The 22762-nt window shown below is 88.3% G+C and overlaps 1 protein-coding gene across 1 annotated transcript in view; it reads right to left on the minus strand.

The window, feature by feature from the left end:
* The window catches only part of LOC125439818 (SLAM family member 7-like), a 273063-nt gene that overhangs the window by 224078 nt on the left and 26223 nt on the right, over positions 1–22762 (minus strand). Inside the window, exons 2-3 of the mRNA XM_048509083.1 lie at positions 20512–20853; positions 20102–20386 (exon numbers count right to left, since the gene is read on the minus strand). Of these exons, the coding sequence (XP_048365040.1) occupies positions 20102–20386; positions 20512–20635 (409 nt within the window). The 5' untranslated portion in view covers positions 20636–20853. The remainder of the gene's footprint in view (positions 1–20101; positions 20387–20511; positions 20854–22762) is intronic.

The raw sequence follows: 22762 nt of genomic DNA on the forward strand, positions 1-22762 counted from the left end.
CCCACCCCCCCCCCCCCCCACCCCCCCCCCCCCCCACCCCCCCCCCCCCCCACCCCCCCCCCCCCCCACCCCCCCCCCCCCCCACCCCCCCCCCCCCCCACCCCCCCCCCCCCCCACCCCCCCCCCCCCCCACCCCCCCCCCCCCCCACCCCCCCCCCCCCCCACCCCCCCCCCCCCCCACCCCCCCCCCCCCCCACCCCCCCCCCCCCCCACCCCCCCCCCCCCCCACCCCCCCCCCCCCCCACCCCCCCCCCCCCCCACCCCCCCCCCCCCCCACCCCCCCCCCCCCCCACCCCCCCCCCCCCCCACCCCCCCCCCCCCCCACCCCCCCCCCCCCCCACCCCCCCCCCCCCCCACCCCCCCCCCCCCCCACCCCCCCCCCCCCCCACCCCCCCCCCCCCCCACCCCCCCCCCCCCCCACCCCCCCCCCCCCCCACCCCCCCCCCCCCCCACCCCCCCCCCCCCCCACCCCCCCCCCCCCCCACCCCCCCCCCCCCCCACCCCCCCCCCCCCCCACCCCCCCCCCCCCCCACCCCCCCCCCCCCCCACCCCCCCCCCCCCCCACCCCCCCCCCCCCCCACCCCCCCCCCCCCCCACCCCCCCCCCCCCCCACCCCCCCCCCCCCCCACCCCCCCCCCCCCCCACCCCCCCCCCCCCCCACCCCCCCCCCCCCCCACCCCCCCCCCCCCCCACCCCCCCCCCCCCCCACCCCCCCCCCCCCCCACCCCCCCCCCCCCCCACCCCCCCCCCCCCCCACCCCCCCCCCCCCCCACCCCCCCCCCCCCCCACCCCCCCCCCCCCCCACCCCCCCCCCCCCCCACCCCCCCCCCCCCCCACCCCCCCCCCCCCCCACCCCCCCCCCCCCCCACCCCCCCCCCCCCCCACCCCCCCCCCCCCCCACCCCCCCCCCCCCCCACCCCCCCCCCCCCCCACCCCCCCCCCCCCCCACCCCCCCCCCCCCCCACCCCCCCCCCCCCCCACCCCCCCCCCCCCCCACCCCCCCCCCCCCCCACCCCCCCCCCCCCCCACCCCCCCCCCCCCCCACCCCCCCCCCCCCCCACCCCCCCCCCCCCCCACCCCCCCCCCCCCCCACCCCCCCCCCCCCCCACCCCCCCCCCCCCCCACCCCCCCCCCCCCCCACCCCCCCCCCCCCCCACCCCCCCCCCCCCCCACCCCCCCCCCCCCCCACCCCCCCCCCCCCCCACCCCCCCCCCCCCCCACCCCCCCCCCCCCCCACCCCCCCCCCCCCCCACCCCCCCCCCCCCCCACCCCCCCCCCCCCCCACCCCCCCCCCCCCCCACCCCCCCCCCCCCCCACCCCCCCCCCCCCCCACCCCCCCCCCCCCCCACCCCCCCCCCCCCCCACCCCCCCCCCCCCCCACCCCCCCCCCCCCCCACCCCCCCCCCCCCCCACCCCCCCCCCCCCCCACCCCCCCCCCCCCCCACCCCCCCCCCCCCCCACCCCCCCCCCCCCCCACCCCCCCCCCCCCCCACCCCCCCCCCCCCCCACCCCCCCCCCCCCCCACCCCCCCCCCCCCCCACCCCCCCCCCCCCCCACCCCCCCCCCCCCCCACCCCCCCCCCCCCCCACCCCCCCCCCCCCCCACCCCCCCCCCCCCCCACCCCCCCCCCCCCCCACCCCCCCCCCCCCCCACCCCCCCCCCCCCCCACCCCCCCCCCCCCCCACCCCCCCCCCCCCCCACCCCCCCCCCCCCCCACCCCCCCCCCCCCCCACCCCCCCCCCCCCCCACCCCCCCCCCCCCCCACCCCCCCCCCCCCCCACCCCCCCCCCCCCCCACCCCCCCCCCCCCCCACCCCCCCCCCCCCCCACCCCCCCCCCCCCCCACCCCCCCCCCCCCCCACCCCCCCCCCCCCCCACCCCCCCCCCCCCCCACCCCCCCCCCCCCCCACCCCCCCCCCCCCCCACCCCCCCCCCCCCCCACCCCCCCCCCCCCCCACCCCCCCCCCCCCCCACCCCCCCCCCCCCCCACCCCCCCCCCCCCCCACCCCCCCCCCCCCCCACCCCCCCCCCCCCCCACCCCCCCCCCCCCCCACCCCCCCCCCCCCCCACCCCCCCCCCCCCCCACCCCCCCCCCCCCCCACCCCCCCCCCCCCCCACCCCCCCCCCCCCCCACCCCCCCCCCCCCCCACCCCCCCCCCCCCCCACCCCCCCCCCCCCCCACCCCCCCCCCCCCCCACCCCCCCCCCCCCCCACCCCCCCCCCCCCCCACCCCCCCCCCCCCCCACCCCCCCCCCCCCCCACCCCCCCCCCCCCCCACCCCCCCCCCCCCCCACCCCCCCCCCCCCCCACCCCCCCCCCCCCCCACCCCCCCCCCCCCCCACCCCCCCCCCCCCCCACCCCCCCCCCCCCCCACCCCCCCCCCCCCCCACCCCCCCCCCCCCCCACCCCCCCCCCCCCCCACCCCCCCCCCCCCCCACCCCCCCCCCCCCCCACCCCCCCCCCCCCCCACCCCCCCCCCCCCCCACCCCCCCCCCCCCCCACCCCCCCCCCCCCCCACCCCCCCCCCCCCCCACCCCCCCCCCCCCCCACCCCCCCCCCCCCCCACCCCCCCCCCCCCCCACCCCCCCCCCCCCCCACCCCCCCCCCCCCCCACCCCCCCCCCCCCCCACCCCCCCCCCCCCCCACCCCCCCCCCCCCCCACCCCCCCCCCCCCCCACCCCCCCCCCCCCCCACCCCCCCCCCCCCCCACCCCCCCCCCCCCCCACCCCCCCCCCCCCCCACCCCCCCCCCCCCCCACCCCCCCCCCCCCCCACCCCCCCCCCCCCCCACCCCCCCCCCCCCCCACCCCCCCCCCCCCCCACCCCCCCCCCCCCCCACCCCCCCCCCCCCCCACCCCCCCCCCCCCCCACCCCCCCCCCCCCCCACCCCCCCCCCCCCCCACCCCCCCCCCCCCCCACCCCCCCCCCCCCCCACCCCCCCCCCCCCCCACCCCCCCCCCCCCCCACCCCCCCCCCCCCCCACCCCCCCCCCCCCCCACCCCCCCCCCCCCCCACCCCCCCCCCCCCCCACCCCCCCCCCCCCCCACCCCCCCCCCCCCCCACCCCCCCCCCCCCCCACCCCCCCCCCCCCCCACCCCCCCCCCCCCCCACCCCCCCCCCCCCCCACCCCCCCCCCCCCCCACCCCCCCCCCCCCCCACCCCCCCCCCCCCCCACCCCCCCCCCCCCCCACCCCCCCCCCCCCCCACCCCCCCCCCCCCCCACCCCCCCCCCCCCCCACCCCCCCCCCCCCCCACCCCCCCCCCCCCCCACCCCCCCCCCCCCCCACCCCCCCCCCCCCCCACCCCCCCCCCCCCCCACCCCCCCCCCCCCCCACCCCCCCCCCCCCCCACCCCCCCCCCCCCCCACCCCCCCCCCCCCCCACCCCCCCCCCCCCCCACCCCCCCCCCCCCCCACCCCCCCCCCCCCCCACCCCCCCCCCCCCCCACCCCCCCCCCCCCCCACCCCCCCCCCCCCCCACCCCCCCCCCCCCCCACCCCCCCCCCCCCCCACCCCCCCCCCCCCCCACCCCCCCCCCCCCCCACCCCCCCCCCCCCCCACCCCCCCCCCCCCCCACCCCCCCCCCCCCCCACCCCCCCCCCCCCCCACCCCCCCCCCCCCCCACCCCCCCCCCCCCCCACCCCCCCCCCCCCCCACCCCCCCCCCCCCCCACCCCCCCCCCCCCCCACCCCCCCCCCCCCCCACCCCCCCCCCCCCCCACCCCCCCCCCCCCCCACCCCCCCCCCCCCCCACCCCCCCCCCCCCCCACCCCCCCCCCCCCCCACCCCCCCCCCCCCCCACCCCCCCCCCCCCCCACCCCCCCCCCCCCCCACCCCCCCCCCCCCCCACCCCCCCCCCCCCCCACCCCCCCCCCCCCCCACCCCCCCCCCCCCCCACCCCCCCCCCCCCCCACCCCCCCCCCCCCCCACCCCCCCCCCCCCCCACCCCCCCCCCCCCCCACCCCCCCCCCCCCCCACCCCCCCCCCCCCCCACCCCCCCCCCCCCCCACCCCCCCCCCCCCCCACCCCCCCCCCCCCCCACCCCCCCCCCCCCCCACCCCCCCCCCCCCCCACCCCCCCCCCCCCCCACCCCCCCCCCCCCCCACCCCCCCCCCCCCCCACCCCCCCCCCCCCCCACCCCCCCCCCCCCCCACCCCCCCCCCCCCCCACCCCCCCCCCCCCCCACCCCCCCCCCCCCCCACCCCCCCCCCCCCCCACCCCCCCCCCCCCCCACCCCCCCCCCCCCCCACCCCCCCCCCCCCCCACCCCCCCCCCCCCCCACCCCCCCCCCCCCCCACCCCCCCCCCCCCCCACCCCCCCCCCCCCCCACCCCCCCCCCCCCCCACCCCCCCCCCCCCCCACCCCCCCCCCCCCCCACCCCCCCCCCCCCCCACCCCCCCCCCCCCCCACCCCCCCCCCCCCCCACCCCCCCCCCCCCCCACCCCCCCCCCCCCCCACCCCCCCCCCCCCCCACCCCCCCCCCCCCCCACCCCCCCCCCCCCCCACCCCCCCCCCCCCCCACCCCCCCCCCCCCCCACCCCCCCCCCCCCCCACCCCCCCCCCCCCCCACCCCCCCCCCCCCCCACCCCCCCCCCCCCCCACCCCCCCCCCCCCCCACCCCCCCCCCCCCCCACCCCCCCCCCCCCCCACCCCCCCCCCCCCCCACCCCCCCCCCCCCCCACCCCCCCCCCCCCCCACCCCCCCCCCCCCCCACCCCCCCCCCCCCCCACCCCCCCCCCCCCCCACCCCCCCCCCCCCCCACCCCCCCCCCCCCCCACCCCCCCCCCCCCCCACCCCCCCCCCCCCCCACCCCCCCCCCCCCCCACCCCCCCCCCCCCCCACCCCCCCCCCCCCCCACCCCCCCCCCCCCCCACCCCCCCCCCCCCCCACCCCCCCCCCCCCCCACCCCCCCCCCCCCCCACCCCCCCCCCCCCCCACCCCCCCCCCCCCCCACCCCCCCCCCCCCCCACCCCCCCCCCCCCCCACCCCCCCCCCCCCCCACCCCCCCCCCCCCCCACCCCCCCCCCCCCCCACCCCCCCCCCCCCCCACCCCCCCCCCCCCCCACCCCCCCCCCCCCCCACCCCCCCCCCCCCCCACCCCCCCCCCCCCCCACCCCCCCCCCCCCCCACCCCCCCCCCCCCCCACCCCCCCCCCCCCCCACCCCCCCCCCCCCCCACCCCCCCCCCCCCCCACCCCCCCCCCCCCCCACCCCCCCCCCCCCCCACCCCCCCCCCCCCCCACCCCCCCCCCCCCCCACCCCCCCCCCCCCCCACCCCCCCCCCCCCCCACCCCCCCCCCCCCCCACCCCCCCCCCCCCCCACCCCCCCCCCCCCCCACCCCCCCCCCCCCCCACCCCCCCCCCCCCCCACCCCCCCCCCCCCCCACCCCCCCCCCCCCCCACCCCCCCCCCCCCCCACCCCCCCCCCCCCCCACCCCCCCCCCCCCCCACCCCCCCCCCCCCCCACCCCCCCCCCCCCCCACCCCCCCCCCCCCCCACCCCCCCCCCCCCCCACCCCCCCCCCCCCCCACCCCCCCCCCCCCCCACCCCCCCCCCCCCCCACCCCCCCCCCCCCCCACCCCCCCCCCCCCCCACCCCCCCCCCCCCCCACCCCCCCCCCCCCCCACCCCCCCCCCCCCCCACCCCCCCCCCCCCCCACCCCCCCCCCCCCCCACCCCCCCCCCCCCCCACCCCCCCCCCCCCCCACCCCCCCCCCCCCCCACCCCCCCCCCCCCCCACCCCCCCCCCCCCCCACCCCCCCCCCCCCCCACCCCCCCCCCCCCCCACCCCCCCCCCCCCCCACCCCCCCCCCCCCCCACCCCCCCCCCCCCCCACCCCCCCCCCCCCCCACCCCCCCCCCCCCCCACCCCCCCCCCCCCCCACCCCCCCCCCCCCCCACCCCCCCCCCCCCCCACCCCCCCCCCCCCCCACCCCCCCCCCCCCCCACCCCCCCCCCCCCCCACCCCCCCCCCCCCCCACCCCCCCCCCCCCCCACCCCCCCCCCCCCCCACCCCCCCCCCCCCCCACCCCCCCCCCCCCCCACCCCCCCCCCCCCCCACCCCCCCCCCCCCCCACCCCCCCCCCCCCCCACCCCCCCCCCCCCCCACCCCCCCCCCCCCCCACCCCCCCCCCCCCCCACCCCCCCCCCCCCCCACCCCCCCCCCCCCCCACCCCCCCCCCCCCCCACCCCCCCCCCCCCCCACCCCCCCCCCCCCCCACCCCCCCCCCCCCCCACCCCCCCCCCCCCCCACCCCCCCCCCCCCCCACCCCCCCCCCCCCCCACCCCCCCCCCCCCCCACCCCCCCCCCCCCCCACCCCCCCCCCCCCCCACCCCCCCCCCCCCCCACCCCCCCCCCCCCCCACCCCCCCCCCCCCCCACCCCCCCCCCCCCCCACCCCCCCCCCCCCCCACCCCCCCCCCCCCCCACCCCCCCCCCCCCCCACCCCCCCCCCCCCCCACCCCCCCCCCCCCCCACCCCCCCCCCCCCCCACCCCCCCCCCCCCCCACCCCCCCCCCCCCCCACCCCCCCCCCCCCCCACCCCCCCCCCCCCCCACCCCCCCCCCCCCCCACCCCCCCCCCCCCCCACCCCCCCCCCCCCCCACCCCCCCCCCCCCCCACCCCCCCCCCCCCCCACCCCCCCCCCCCCCCACCCCCCCCCCCCCCCACCCCCCCCCCCCCCCACCCCCCCCCCCCCCCACCCCCCCCCCCCCCCACCCCCCCCCCCCCCCACCCCCCCCCCCCCCCACCCCCCCCCCCCCCCACCCCCCCCCCCCCCCACCCCCCCCCCCCCCCACCCCCCCCCCCCCCCACCCCCCCCCCCCCCCACCCCCCCCCCCCCCCACCCCCCCCCCCCCCCACCCCCCCCCCCCCCCACCCCCCCCCCCCCCCACCCCCCCCCCCCCCCACCCCCCCCCCCCCCCACCCCCCCCCCCCCCCACCCCCCCCCCCCCCCACCCCCCCCCCCCCCCACCCCCCCCCCCCCCCACCCCCCCCCCCCCCCACCCCCCCCCCCCCCCACCCCCCCCCCCCCCCACCCCCCCCCCCCCCCACCCCCCCCCCCCCCCACCCCCCCCCCCCCCCACCCCCCCCCCCCCCCACCCCCCCCCCCCCCCACCCCCCCCCCCCCCCACCCCCCCCCCCCCCCACCCCCCCCCCCCCCCACCCCCCCCCCCCCCCACCCCCCCCCCCCCCCACCCCCCCCCCCCCCCACCCCCCCCCCCCCCCACCCCCCCCCCCCCCCACCCCCCCCCCCCCCCACCCCCCCCCCCCCCCACCCCCCCCCCCCCCCACCCCCCCCCCCCCCCACCCCCCCCCCCCCCCACCCCCCCCCCCCCCCACCCCCCCCCCCCCCCACCCCCCCCCCCCCCCACCCCCCCCCCCCCCCACCCCCCCCCCCCCCCACCCCCCCCCCCCCCCACCCCCCCCCCCCCCCACCCCCCCCCCCCCCCACCCCCCCCCCCCCCCACCCCCCCCCCCCCCCACCCCCCCCCCCCCCCACCCCCCCCCCCCCCCACCCCCCCCCCCCCCCACCCCCCCCCCCCCCCACCCCCCCCCCCCCCCACCCCCCCCCCCCCCCACCCCCCCCCCCCCCCACCCCCCCCCCCCCCCACCCCCCCCCCCCCCCACCCCCCCCCCCCCCCACCCCCCCCCCCCCCCACCCCCCCCCCCCCCCACCCCCCCCCCCCCCCACCCCCCCCCCCCCCCACCCCCCCCCCCCCCCACCCCCCCCCCCCCCCACCCCCCCCCCCCCCCACCCCCCCCCCCCCCCACCCCCCCCCCCCCCCACCCCCCCCCCCCCCCACCCCCCCCCCCCCCCACCCCCCCCCCCCCCCACCCCCCCCCCCCCCCACCCCCCCCCCCCCCCACCCCCCCCCCCCCCCACCCCCCCCCCCCCCCACCCCCCCCCCCCCCCACCCCCCCCCCCCCCCACCCCCCCCCCCCCCCACCCCCCCCCCCCCCCACCCCCCCCCCCCCCCACCCCCCCCCCCCCCCACCCCCCCCCCCCCCCACCCCCCCCCCCCCCCACCCCCCCCCCCCCCCACCCCCCCCCCCCCCCACCCCCCCCCCCCCCCACCCCCCCCCCCCCCCACCCCCCCCCCCCCCCACCCCCCCCCCCCCCCACCCCCCCCCCCCCCCACCCCCCCCCCCCCCCACCCCCCCCCCCCCCCACCCCCCCCCCCCCCCACCCCCCCCCCCCCCCACCCCCCCCCCCCCCCACCCCCCCCCCCCCCCACCCCCCCCCCCCCCCACCCCCCCCCCCCCCCACCCCCCCCCCCCCCCACCCCCCCCCCCCCCCACCCCCCCCCCCCCCCACCCCCCCCCCCCCCCACCCCCCCCCCCCCCCACCCCCCCCCCCCCCCACCCCCCCCCCCCCCCACCCCCCCCCCCCCCCACCCCCCCCCCCCCCCACCCCCCCCCCCCCCCACCCCCCCCCCCCCCCACCCCCCCCCCCCCCCACCCCCCCCCCCCCCCACCCCCCCCCCCCCCCACCCCCCCCCCCCCCCACCCCCCCCCCCCCCCACCCCCCCCCCCCCCCACCCCCCCCCCCCCCCACCCCCCCCCCCCCCCACCCCCCCCCCCCCCCACCCCCCCCCCCCCCCACCCCCCCCCCCCCCCACCCCCCCCCCCCCCCACCCCCCCCCCCCCCCACCCCCCCCCCCCCCCACCCCCCCCCCCCCCCACCCCCCCCCCCCCCCACCCCCCCCCCCCCCCACCCCCCCCCCCCCCCACCCCCCCCCCCCCCCACCCCCCCCCCCCCCCACCCCCCCCCCCCCCCACCCCCCCCCCCCCCCACCCCCCCCCCCCCCCACCCCCCCCCCCCCCCACCCCCCCCCCCCCCCACCCCCCCCCCCCCCCACCCCCCCCCCCCCCCACCCCCCCCCCCCCCCACCCCCCCCCCCCCCCACCCCCCCCCCCCCCCACCCCCCCCCCCCCCCACCCCCCCCCCCCCCCACCCCCCCCCCCCCCCACCCCCCCCCCCCCCCACCCCCCCCCCCCCCCACCCCCCCCCCCCCCCACCCCCCCCCCCCCCCACCCCCCCCCCCCCCCACCCCCCCCCCCCCCCACCCCCCCCCCCCCCCACCCCCCCCCCCCCCCACCCCCCCCCCCCCCCACCCCCCCCCCCCCCCACCCCCCCCCCCCCCCACCCCCCCCCCCCCCCACCCCCCCCCCCCCCCACCCCCCCCCCCCCCCACCCCCCCCCCCCCCCACCCCCCCCCCCCCCCACCCCCCCCCCCCCCCACCCCCCCCCCCCCCCACCCCCCCCCCCCCCCACCCCCCCCCCCCCCCACCCCCCCCCCCCCCCACCCCCCCCCCCCCCCACCCCCCCCCCCCCCCACCCCCCCCCCCCCCCACCCCCCCCCCCCCCCACCCCCCCCCCCCCCCACCCCCCCCCCCCCCCACCCCCCCCCCCCCCCACCCCCCCCCCCCCCCACCCCCCCCCCCCCCCACCCCCCCCCCCCCCCACCCCCCCCCCCCCCCACCCCCCCCCCCCCCCACCCCCCCCCCCCCCCACCCCCCCCCCCCCCCACCCCCCCCCCCCCCCACCCCCCCCCCCCCCCACCCCCCCCCCCCCCCACCCCCCCCCCCCCCCACCCCCCCCCCCCCCCACCCCCCCCCCCCCCCACCCCCCCCCCCCCCCACCCCCCCCCCCCCCCACCCCCCCCCCCCCCCACCCCCCCCCCCCCCCACCCCCCCCCCCCCCCACCCCCCCCCCCCCCCACCCCCCCCCCCCCCCACCCCCCCCCCCCCCCACCCCCCCCCCCCCCCACCCCCCCCCCCCCCCACCCCCCCCCCCCCCCACCCCCCCCCCCCCCCACCCCCCCCCCCCCCCACCCCCCCCCCCCCCCACCCCCCCCCCCCCCCACCCCCCCCCCCCCCCACCCCCCCCCCCCCCCACCCCCCCCCCCCCCCACCCCCCCCCCCCCCCACCCCCCCCCCCCCCCACCCCCCCCCCCCCCCACCCCCCCCCCCCCCCACCCCCCCCCCCCCCCACCCCCCCCCCCCCCCACCCCCCCCCCCCCCCACCCCCCCCCCCCCCCACCCCCCCCCCCCCCCACCCCCCCCCCCCCCCACCCCCCCCCCCCCCCACCCCCCCCCCCCCCCACCCCCCCCCCCCCCCACCCCCCCCCCCCCCCACCCCCCCCCCCCCCCACCCCCCCCCCCCCCCACCCCCCCCCCCCCCCACCCCCCCCCCCCCCCACCCCCCCCCCCCCCCACCCCCCCCCCCCCCCACCCCCCCCCCCCCCCACCCCCCCCCCCCCCCACCCCCCCCCCCCCCCACCCCCCCCCCCCCCCACCCCCCCCCCCCCCCACCCCCCCCCCCCCCCACCCCCCCCCCCCCCCACCCCCCCCCCCCCCCACCCCCCCCCCCCCCCACCCCCCCCCCCCCCCACCCCCCCCCCCCCCCACCCCCCCCCCCCCCCACCCCCCCCCCCCCCCACCCCCCCCCCCCCCCACCCCCCCCCCCCCCCACCCCCCCCCCCCCCCACCCCCCCCCCCCCCCACCCCCCCCCCCCCCCACCCCCCCCCCCCCCCACCCCCCCCCCCCCCCACCCCCCCCCCCCCCCACCCCCCCCCCCCCCCACCCCCCCCCCCCCCCACCCCCCCCCCCCCCCACCCCCCCCCCCCCCCACCCCCCCCCCCCCCCACCCCCCCCCCCCCCCACCCCCCCCCCCCCCCACCCCCCCCCCCCCCCACCCCCCCCCCCCCCCACCCCCCCCCCCCCCCACCCCCCCCCCCCCCCACCCCCCCCCCCCCCCACCCCCCCCCCCCCCCACCCCCCCCCCCCCCCACCCCCCCCCCCCCCCACCCCCCCCCCCCCCCACCCCCCCCCCCCCCCACCCCCCCCCCCCCCCACCCCCCCCCCCCCCCACCCCCCCCCCCCCCCACCCCCCCCCCCCCCCACCCCCCCCCCCCCCCACCCCCCCCCCCCCCCACCCCCCCCCCCCCCCACCCCCCCCCCCCCCCACCCCCCCCCCCCCCCACCCCCCCCCCCCCCCACCCCCCCCCCCCCCCACCCCCCCCCCCCCCCACCCCCCCCCCCCCCCACCCCCCCCCCCCCCCACCCCCCCCCCCCCCCACCCCCCCCCCCCCCCACCCCCCCCCCCCCCCACCCCCCCCCCCCCCCACCCCCCCCCCCCCCCACCCCCCCCCCCCCCCACCCCCCCCCCCCCCCACCCCCCCCCCCCCCCACCCCCCCCCCCCCCCACCCCCCCCCCCCCCCACCCCCCCCCCCCCCCACCCCCCCCCCCCCCCACCCCCCCCCCCCCCCACCCCCCCCCCCCCCCACCCCCCCCCCCCCCCACCCCCCCCCCCCCCCACCCCCCCCCCCCCCCACCCCCCCCCCCCCCCACCCCCCCCCCCCCCCACCCCCCCCCCCCCCCACCCCCCCCCCCCCCCACCCCCCCCCCCCCCCACCCCCCCCCCCCCCCACCCCCCCCCCCCCCCACCCCCCCCCCCCCCCACCCCCCCCCCCCCCCACCCCCCCCCCCCCCCACCCCCCCCCCCCCCCACCCCCCCCCCCCCCCACCCCCCCCCCCCCCCACCCCCCCCCCCCCCCACCCCCCCCCCCCCCCACCCCCCCCCCCCCCCACCCCCCCCCCCCCCCACCCCCCCCCCCCCCCACCCCCCCCCCCCCCCACCCCCCCCCCCCCCCACCCCCCCCCCCCCCCACCCCCCCCCCCCCCCACCCCCCCCCCCCCCCACCCCCCCCCCCCCCCACCCCCCCCCCCCCCCACCCCCCCCCCCCCCCACCCCCCCCCCCCCCCACCCCCCCCCCCCCCCACCCCCCCCCCCCCCCACCCCCCCCCCCCCCCACCCCCCCCCCCCCCCACCCCCCCCCCCCCCCACCCCCCCCCCCCCCCACCCCCCCCCCCCCCCACCCCCCCCCCCCCCCACCCCCCCCCCCCCCCACCCCCCCCCCCCCCCACCCCCCCCCCCCCCCACCCCCCCCCCCCCCCACCCCCCCCCCCCCCCACCCCCCCCCCCCCCCACCCCCCCCCCCCCCCACCCCCCCCCCCCCCCACCCCCCCCCCCCCCCACCCCCCCCCCCCCCCACCCCCCCCCCCCCCCACCCCCCCCCCCCCCCACCCCCCCCCCCCCCCACCCCCCCCCCCCCCCACCCCCCCCCCCCCCCACCCCCCCCCCCCCCCACCCCCCCCCCCCCCCACCCCCCCCCCCCCCCACCCCCCCCCCCCCCCACCCCCCCCCCCCCCCACCCCCCCCCCCCCCCACCCCCCCCCCCCCCCACCCCCCCCCCCCCCCACCCCCCCCCCCCCCCACCCCCCCCCCCCCCCACCCCCCCCCCCCCCCACCCCCCCCCCCCCCCACCCCCCCCCCCCCCCACCCCCCCCCCCCCCCACCCCCCCCCCCCCCCACCCCCCCCCCCCCCCACCCCCCCCCCCCCCCACCCCCCCCCCCCCCCACCCCCCCCCCCCCCCACCCCCCCCCCCCCCCACCCCCCCCCCCCCCCACCCCCCCCCCCCCCCACCCCCCCCCCCCCCCACCCCCCCCCCCCCCCACCCCCCCCCCCCCCCACCCCCCCCCCCCCCCACCCCCCCCCCCCCCCACCCCCCCCCCCCCCCACCCCCCCCCCCCCCCACCCCCCCCCCCCCCCACCCCCCCCCCCCCCCACCCCCCCCCCCCCCCACCCCCCCCCCCCCCCACCCCCCCCCCCCCCCACCCCCCCCCCCCCCCACCCCCCCCCCCCCCCACCCCCCCCCCCCCCCACCCCCCCCCCCCCCCACCCCCCCCCCCCCCCACCCCCCCCCCCCCCCACCCCCCCCCCCCCCCACCCCCCCCCCCCCCCACCCCCCCCCCCCCCCACCCCCCCCCCCCCCCACCCCCCCCCCCCCCCACCCCCCCCCCCCCCCACCCCCCCCCCCCCCCACCCCCCCCCCCCCCCACCCCCCCCCCCCCCCACCCCCCCCCCCCCCCACCCCCCCCCCCCCCCACCCCCCCCCCCCCCCACCCCCCCCCCCCCCCACCCCCCCCCCCCCCCACCCCCCCCCCCCCCCACCCCCCCCCCCCCCCACCCCCCCCCCCCCCCACCCCCCCCCCCCCCCACCCCCCCCCCCCCCCACCCCCCCCCCCCCCCACCCCCCCCCCCCCCCACCCCCCCCCCCCCCCACCCCCCCCCCCCCCCACCCCCCCCCCCCCCCACCCCCCCCCCCCCCCACCCCCCCCCCCCCCCACCCCCCCCCCCCCCCACCCCCCCCCCCCCCCACCCCCCCCCCCCCCCACCCCCCCCCCCCCCCACCCCCCCCCCCCCCCACCCCCCCCCCCCCCCACCCCCCCCCCCCCCCACCCCCCCCCCCCCCCACCCCCCCCCCCCCCCACCCCCCCCCCCCCCCACCCCCCCCCCCCCCCACCCCCCCCCCCCCCCACCCCCCCCCCCCCCCACCCCCCCCCCCCCCCACCCCCCCCCCCCCCCACCCCCCCCCCCCCCCACCCCCCCCCCCCCCCACCCCCCCCCCCCCCCACCCCCCCCCCCCCCCACCCCCCCCCCCCCCCACCCCCCCCCCCCCCCACCCCCCCCCCCCCCCACCCCCCCCCCCCCCCACCCCCCCCCCCCCCCACCCCCCCCCCCCCCCACCCCCCCCCCCCCCCACCCCCCCCCCCCCCCACCCCCCCCCCCCCCCACCCCCCCCCCCCCCCACCCCCCCCCCCCCCCACCCCCCCCCCCCCCCACCCCCCCCCCCCCCCACCCCCCCCCCCCCCCACCCCCCCCCCCCCCCACCCCCCCCCCCCCCCACCCCCCCCCCCCCCCACCCCCCCCCCCCCCCACCCCCCCCCCCCCCCACCCCCCCCCCCCCCCACCCCCCCCCCCCCCCACCCCCCCCCCCCCCCACCCCCCCCCCCCCCCACCCCCCCCCCCCCCCACCCCCCCCCCCCCCCACCCCCCCCCCCCCCCACCCCCCCCCCCCCCCACCCCCCCCCCCCCCCACCCCCCCCCCCCCCCACCCCCCCCCCCCCCCACCCCCCCCCCCCCCCACCCCCCCCCCCCCCCACCCCCCCCCCCCCCCACCCCCCCCCCCCCCCACCCCCCCCCCCCCCCACCCCCCCCCCCCCCCACCCCCCCCCCCCCCCACCCCCCCCCCCCCCCACCCCCCCCCCCCCCCACCCCCCCCCCCCCCCACCCCCCCCCCCCCCCACCCCCCCCCCCCCCCACCCCCCCCCCCCCCCACCCCCCCCCCCCCCCACCCCCCCCCCCCCCCACCCCCCCCCCCCCCCACCCCCCCCCCCCCCCACCCCCCCCCCCCCCCACCCCCCCCCCCCCCCACCCCCCCCCCCCCCCACCCCCCCCCCCCCCCACCCCCCCCCCCCCCCACCCCCCCCCCCCCCCACCCCCCCCCCCCCCCACCCCCCCCCCCCCCCACCCCCCCCCCCCCCCACCCCCCCCCCCCCCCACCCCCCCCCCCCCCCACCCCCCCCCCCCCCCACCCCCCCCCCCCCCCACCCCCCCCCCCCCCCACCCCCCCCCCCCCCCACCCCCCCCCCCCCCCACCCCCCCCCCCCCCCACCCCCCCCCCCCCCCACCCCCCCCCCCCCCCACCCCCCCCCCCCCCCACCCCCCCCCCCCCCCACCCCCCCCCCCCCCCACCCCCCCCCCCCCCCACCCCCCCCCCCCCCCACCCCCCCCCCCCCCCACCCCCCCCCCCCCCCACCCCCCCCCCCCCCCACCCCCCCCCCCCCCCACCCCCCCCCCCCCCCACCCCCCCCCCCCCCCACCCCCCCCCCCCCCCACCCCCCCCCCCCCCCACCCCCCCCCCCCCCCACCCCCCCCCCCCCCCACCCCCCCCCCCCCCCACCCCCCCCCCCCCCCACCCCCCCCCCCCCCCACCCCCCCCCCCCCCCACCCCCCCCCCCCCCCACCCCCCCCCCCCCCCACCCCCCCCCCCCCCCACCCCCCCCCCCCCCCACCCCCCCCCCCCCCCACCCCCCCCCCCCCCCACCCCCCCCCCCCCCCACCCCCCCCCCCCCCCACCCCCCCCCCCCCCCACCCCCCCCCCCCCCCACCCCCCCCCCCCCCCACCCCCCCCCCCCCCCACCCCCCCCCCCCCCCACCCCCCCCCCCCCCCACCCCCCCCCCCCCCCACCCCCCCCCCCCCCCACCCCCCCCCCCCCCCACCCCCCCCCCCCCCCACCCCCCCCCCCCCCCACCCCCCCCCCCCCCCACCCCCCCCCCCCCCCACCCCCCCCCCCCCCCACCCCCCCCCCCCCCCACCCCCCCCCCCCCCCACCCCCCCCCCCCCCCACCCCCCCCCCCCCCCACCCCCCCCCCCCCCCACCCCCCCCCCCCCCCACCCCCCCCCCCCCCCACCCCCCCCCCCCCCCACCCCCCCCCCCCCCCACCCCCCCCCCCCCCCACCCCCCCCCCCCCCCACCCCCCCCCCCCCCCACCCCCCCCCCCCCCCACCCCCCCCCCCCCCCACCCCCCCCCCCCCCCACCCCCCCCCCCCCCCACCCCCCCCCCCCCCCACCCCCCCCCCCCCCCACCCCCCCCCCCCCCCACCCCCCCCCCCCCCCACCCCCCCCCCCCCCCACCCCCCCCCCCCCCCACCCCCCCCCCCCCCCACCCCCCCCCCCCCCCACCCCCCCCCCCCCCCACCCCCCCCCCCCCCCACCCCCCCCCCCCCCCACCCCCCCCCCCCCCCACCCCCCCCCCCCCCCACCCCCCCCCCCCCCCACCCCCCCCCCCCCCCACCCCCCCCCCCCCCCACCCCCCCCCCCCCCCACCCCCCCCCCCCCCCACCCCCCCCCCCCCCCACCCCCCCCCCCCCCCACCCCCCCCCCCCCCCACCCCCCCCCCCCCCCACCCCCCCCCCCCCCCACCCCCCCCCCCCCCCACCCCCCCCCCCCCCCACCCCCCCCCCCCCCCACCCCCCCCCCCCCCCACCCCCCCCCCCCCCCACCCCCCCCCCCCCCCACCCCCCCCCCCCCCCACCCCCCCCCCCCCCCACCCCCCCCCCCCCCCACCCCCCCCCCCCCCCACCCCCCCCCCCCCCCACCCCCCCCCCCCCCCACCCCCCCCCCCCCCCACCCCCCCCCCCCCCCACCCCCCCCCCCCCCCACCCCCCCCCCCCCCCACCCCCCCCCCCCCCCACCCCCCCCCCCCCCCACCCCCCCCCCCCCCCACCCCCCCCCCCCCCCACCCCCCCCCCCCCCCACCCCCCCCCCCCCCCACCCCCCCCCCCCCCCACCCCCCCCCCCCCCCACCCCCCCCCCCCCCCACCCCCCCCCCCCCCCACCCCCCCCCCCCCCCACCCCCCCCCCCCCCCACCCCCCCCCCCCCCCACCCCCCCCCCCCCCCACCCCCCCCCCCCCCCACCCCCCCCCCCCCCCACCCCCCCCCCCCCCCACCCCCCCCCCCCCCCACCCCCCCCCCCCCCCACCCCCCCCCCCCCCCACCCCCCCCCCCCCCCACCCCCCCCCCCCCCCACCCCCCCCCCCCCCCACCCCCCCCCCCCCCCACCCCCCCCCCCCCCCACCCCCCCCCCCCCCCACCCCCCCCCCCCCCCACCCCCCCCCCCCCCCACCCCCCCCCCCCCCCACCCCCCCCCCCCCCCACCCCCCCCCCCCCCCACCCCCCCCCCCCCCCACCCCCCCCCCCCCCCACCCCCCCCCCCCCCCACCCCCCCCCCCCCCCACCCCCCCCCCCCCCCACCCCCCCCCCCCCCCACCCCCCCCCCCCCCCACCCCCCCCCCCCCCCACCCCCCCCCCCCCCCACCCCCCCCCCCCCCCACCCCCCCCCCCCCCCACCCCCCCCCCCCCCCACCCCCCCCCCCCCCCACCCCCCCCCCCCCCCACCCCCCCCCCCCCCCACCCCCCCCCCCCCCCACCCCCCCCCCCCCCCACCCCCCCCCCCCCCCACCCCCCCCCCCCCCCACCCCCCCCCCCCCCCACCCCCCCCCCCCCCCACCCCCCCCCCCCCCCACCCCCCCCCCCCCCCACCCCCCCCCCCCCCCACCCCCCCCCCCCCCCACCCCCCCCCCCCCCCACCCCCCCCCCCCCCCACCCCCCCCCCCCCCCACCCCCCCCCCCCCCCACCCCCCCCCCCCCCCACCCCCCCCCCCCCCCACCCCCCCCCCCCCCCACCCCCCCCCCCCCCCACCCCCCCCCCCCCCCACCCCCCCCCCCCCCCACCCCCCCCCCCCCCCACCCCCCCCCCCCCCCACCCCCCCCCCCCCCCACCCCCCCCCCCCCCCACCCCCCCCCCCCCCCACCCCCCCCCCCCCCCACCCCCCCCCCCCCCCACCCCCCCCCCCCCCCACCCCCCCCCCCCCCCACCCCCCCCCCCCCCCACCCCCCCCCCCCCCCACCCCCCCCCCCCCCCACCCCCCCCCCCCCCCACCCCCCCCCCCCCCCACCCCCCCCCCCCCCCACCCCCCCCCCCCCCCACCCCCCCCCCCCCCCACCCCCCCCCCCCCCCACCCCCCCCCCCCCCCACCCCCCCCCCCCCCCACCCCCCCCCCCCCCCACCCCCCCCCCCCCCCACCCCCCCCCCCCCCCACCCCCCCCCCCCCCCACCCCCCCCCCCCCCCACCCCCCCCCCCCCCCACCCCCCCCCCCCCCCACCCCCCCCCCCCCCCACCCCCCCCCCCCCCCACCCCCCCCCCCCCCCACCCCCCCCCCCCCCCACCCCCCCCCCCCCCCACCCCCCCCCCCCCCCACCCCCCCCCCCCCCCACCCCCCCCCCCCCCCACCCCCCCCCCCCCCCACCCCCCCCCCCCCCCACCCCCCCCCCCCCCCACCCCCCCCCCCCCCCACCCCCCCCCCCCCCCACCCCCCCCCCCCCCCACCCCCCCCCCCCCCCACCCCCCCCCCCCCCCACCCCCCCCCCCCCCCACCCCCCCCCCCCCCCACCCCCCCCCCCCCCCACCCCCCCCCCCCCCCACCCCCCCCCCCCCCCACCCCCCCCCCCCCCCACCCCCCCCCCCCCCCACCCCCCCCCCCCCCCACCCCCCCCCCCCCCCACCCCCCCCCCCCCCCACCCCCCCCCCCCCCCACCCCCCCCCCCCCCCACCCCCCCCCCCCCCCACCCCCCCCCCCCCCCACCCCCCCCCCCCCCCACCCCCCCCCCCCCCCACCCCCCCCCCCCCCCACCCCCCCCCCCCCCCACCCCCCCCCCCCCCCACCCCCCCCCCCCCCCACCCCCCCCCCCCCCCACCCCCCCCCCCCCCCACCCCCCCCCCCCCCCACCCCCCCCCCCCCCCACCCCCCCCCCCCCCCACCCCCCCCCCCCCCCACCCCCCCCCCCCCCCACCCCCCCCCCCCCCCACCCCCCCCCCCCCCCACCCCCCCCCCCCCCCACCCCCCCCCCCCCCCACCCCCCCCCCCCCCCACCCCCCCCCCCCCCCACCCCCCCCCCCCCCCACCCCCCCCCCCCCCCACCCCCCCCCCCCCCCACCCCCCCCCCCCCCCACCCCCCCCCCCCCCCACCCCCCCCCCCCCCCACCCCCCCCCCCCCCCACCCCCCCCCCCCCCCACCCCCCCCCCCCCCCACCCCCCCCCCCCCCCACCCCCCCCCCCCCCCACCCCCCCCCCCCCCCACCCCCCCCCCCCCCCACCCCCCCCCCCCCCCACCCCCCCCCCCCCCCACCCCCCCCCCCCCCCACCCCCCCCCCCCCCCACCCCCCCCCCCCCCCACCCCCCCCCCCCCCCACCCCCCCCCCCCCCCACCCCCCCCCCCCCCCACCCCCCCCCCCCCCCACCCCCCCCCCCCCCCACCCCCCCCCCCCCCCACCCCCCCCCCCCCCCACCCCCCCCCCCCCCCACCCCCCCCCCCCCCCACCCCCCCCCCCCCCCACCCCCCCCCCCCCCCACCCCCCCCCCCCCCCACCCCCCCCCCCCCCCACCCCCCCCCCCCCCCACCCCCCCCCCCCCCCACCCCCCCCCCCCCCCACCCCCCCCCCCCCCCACCCCCCCCCCCCCCCACCCCCCCCCCCCCCCACCCCCCCCCCCCCCCACCCCCCCCCCCCCCCACCCCCCCCCCCCCCCACCCCCCCCCCCCCCCACCCCCCCCCCCCCCCACCCCCCCCCCCCCCCACCCCCCCCCCCCCCCACCCCCCCCCCCCCCCACCCCCCCCCCCCCCCACCCCCCCCCCCCCCCACCCCCCCCCCCCCCCACCCCCCCCCCCCCCCACCCCCCCCCCCCCCCACCCCCCCCCCCCCCCACCCCCCCCCCCCCCCACCCCCCCCCCCCCCCACCCCCCCCCCCCCCCACCCCCCCCCCCCCCCACCCCCCCCCCCCCCCACCCCCCCCCCCCCCCACCCCCCCCCCCCCCCACCCCCCCCCCCCCCCACCCCCCCCCCCCCCCACCCCCCCCCCCCCCCACCCCCCCCCCCCCCCACCCCCCCCCCCCCCCACCCCCCCCCCCCCCCACCCCCCCCCCCCCCCACCCCCCCCCCCCCCCACCCCCCCCCCCCCCCACCCCCCCCCCCCCCCACCCCCCCCCCCCCCCACCCCCCCCCCCCCCCACCCCCCCCCCCCCCCACCCCCCCCCCCCCCCACCCCCCCCCCCCCCCACCCCCCCCCCCCCCCACCCCCCCCCCCCCCCACCCCCCCCCCCCCCCACCCCCCCCCCCCCCCACCCCCCCGCCCCCCCCCCCCCCCCCCCCTCCGCCCCCCTCCTCCACGCTCCGCCCCCCCCCCCCCCCCCCCCCCCCCCCCCCCCCCCCGCCCCCCCCCCCACCCCCCCCCCCCCCCACCCCCACCCCCCCCACACCCCCCCCACCCCCCCACCCCCCCCCCCCCCCCACCCCCCCCCCCCCCCACCCCCAAGGTGACATCGATGGCCCTTCCAGCTGGCCTGGTCTTCTTCAGCCACGGGCAGCTCTTGGTGGAATTGGGGGGGGGGGGCTCTGGCACTCAGCTGTGGCCCCTCCCAAGGCAGCGTGACCCACACTTCGGGCAGAGCTGGGAACGCTTTTCTGTTTTGAACCAAATGACAACTTTAGCCAGGTTCCAAAAAAGGAATTCATTTCTGCAAAATTATAACTCCTAGTTTAGCTGTTTTAGGGCCCGTTTTCAAACCCAAATGAAGTGTTTTTCAGACCACATCAAGCAGCCAACGGAGAAGGGGTGGGGGCAACTTATTCCTCACCTTCACTCCGGCAGATGCTGGCCAAGTCCAACGAGGCGCTCTTCTGGTCAGCGGGGTTGCTGAGCAGGCAGGTGAAGGTGGAGTCCAGGGAGTCCGGCTGCCAGGAGACATGGAGATCCGTGTCCGAACCTTCTTCCGGGACACCCGGCTGATCAGAAGAGTTCCCCCTTTTCCAGGAGACCTCAATTCCCCCCTTTTCAGACCCCAGGCACTGTAGGGTCACGTTGCACACCTCCGCTGTCCTGGAGACCAGGTGGGGGCGTATCTCTGGATCTGGGACAGGCTCTGCTCAGAGGGAAAGAAAAAAGAAATGCATCAAGATGCTTGATCTCCTCGAAGGATGGTTCCTGAATTGGCCACACTGGGGCCATTTCTGTGCAGCTTCAGGAGAAACAGGCAAAGACCCTCACCAAAGACAGAGAGACGGAAGGTGTGCCTGAAAATCTCTCCAGAGGGAAACAAAACTTGAGCCTCCAATGTACAGCTGTCCTCCTTCTCCAGGGCCCTGATCCTTAGCGTGGTCCCATCCGCCATCTCCAGCCGCTGCCCAAACCTGTCCGTAGTATTTTGCCACTCCAGTTTTCCATCCTTCAATTCAGCAATCAGTATTTCTGGACCAGACCCAGCTCGCAAAGACCACTCAATCCTGGCCACTGGTTTTGTTGGAGGAAACTGGAGAGGGAAAGAGGCGGATCCCCCCAGGATCCCATTCACCTGGACAGGTGGATCCTCTGCTGGATTACTTCTGGTGCCTGTATTTTCATTATTTAAGAGGGGCGAGGGAGAGAGACAAGAAAACAGTTCAGGTGAAAGGAGAACTGGTGCTTCTTCGGCATCAATTGGGGGGGGGTGCGGATAAGGTCCTCCCCATCTCTAAGGAGAGAGAACCTGTCCCCTGGCCTGGCTGGGAACCGGCCTGAGGTGGGGGCTGATATAAGGTTGGTCATAAACTAATGAAAAAACAGCAATGAAAAATCAGAAAGAAAAGAGAGATTCGAAGGCAGCATGAAAAAGGCGCAGCCCAGGGCAGAACCATGGCCCAAGGAAAATAAGGCAGAGAAGACTTTTCCCAGACCTTCTTTGGCTGGTCTTATCCCTTTCAGTAGGTGTTTCCTCACGAGCAAGCATGACTCAGAGCTCCCACGCCTTCCTTACCCGACTGCCACCGGGCGCCCTCAGCCTTGCCCTGCCAAAGGAGGCTCTGCCGGCAGAAAGAGCAGCCTGGTGGGTGGAGCCTAGGCAAGGTGTGTGGGGGGATGATTCTCTGCTCCCCACATGACCAGCTGGCATGCACCCGGGGACATGTCTCCATGAGCGCTCCATTTCTGCCCCTAGGAGATGGAAGAGGGTAGTACCCGAAGGGGCTTGATTCGCAACGTGCCACTCTGGTGTGTCACAAGAGGAGAGATTTGACCTGCCCATTCAAGGACTATTTGGCTATTTGTGGAGCTGACTGGTGGGATAATGAGCTCCCACTAAAATTAGGATGTTCTCTCCCTTTTAAATATTTGATTCCTGCACAAATGAAAACGGGAAAGAGCATCCAAAACAGCCCAAAGGGATCTCAACCTTCCTTGTGTAGAAAAGAGCAGTGTTTAGAGGTGGACTTAATCAGAGGTGGGATCCAGCCGGTTCTCACCAGTTCCCGAGAGGGGGTTACTAATCATTTGTGTGTGCCGAGAGGGGGTTACTAATTGGGTCCGCTTTCCCGTCTCCACGCCCTCCTCGCCTCCCCGAGAGGCATCCTGCCTTTGAACGTGAAGGTTCCATATAGCAATTGCGACTAATAATGTCACTCCCTGAACTGGGTTAATCCCTTCCAGGTACTGCAGTTCATTGATTCTCAGCCTTTCGTACCTTTTATCTCGCCAGTCTCTATCAAAGAACCTGTGTGTTTCACCATTGCTGTGCTCAGATTTGTGAGTTGGGGCATTTTCTATAATGGGATGATGATTTAGAAATGACCTGGTGCAAAAAGAATGTTTGGGGGGTCGTGGTGGGGTGGCTGCCCATGGGGGGGCATCCAACTCAGGTTTTACCCAGGGCTCAGGTTTGCCTAGGTACGCCTCTGCCCCCTTTGCTGAGGGGGGGCTGGCGAGGGAACCTTTACTAACATTTTTGGATCCCACCACTGGACTTAATGCTCAGAATTTTAATTTTAATCAGAGGAAGTGTCCTGAATTGACAATTTAATGCCTGGATTATTATTCTCTTCCTTCACATGCGTAAAATCATATCCAAGATTTAACTGCTCTTCAATCCAGTAGTTTTATGACTTCTGTAGTTTTTGTGACATTTGCATGAACTCCCAAGAAGTTATTGTTCTCCTTCTACTCTGTTTATTTATGGGGGCGCAGCTTGCTGGCTCCGATTCCACCCCCCCACCCCCACGGAGGCTGGGGAGGGCAGGAGCCAGTCTATCACTGTCGTGCCCGCCCAATCCACTCATCTGAGCCACCTGCTGCCAAGCTCCGCCCCCTACCTTTCCTGCAGGCCTGCTCCTGCTGGCTCTCATAAGTGTGGCGGGGGGTGGGGGGCATGGAAAGCCAGGGGTACGGGGAGCCGGTCATGCCCCCGGGCGCCATTTAGGTCCGGTACGCCACTGCTAGGAAGAGAGGAAGGTATCAGGTGGATTTTGTTTTAGGAAAAGTGCATTGTCAC

Source organism: Sphaerodactylus townsendi, linkage group LG01 (genome assembly GCF_021028975.2).
Source record: "Sphaerodactylus townsendi isolate TG3544 linkage group LG01, MPM_Stown_v2.3, whole genome shotgun sequence".
Lineage (NCBI taxonomy): Eukaryota > Metazoa > Chordata > Lepidosauria > Squamata > Sphaerodactylidae > Sphaerodactylus > Sphaerodactylus townsendi.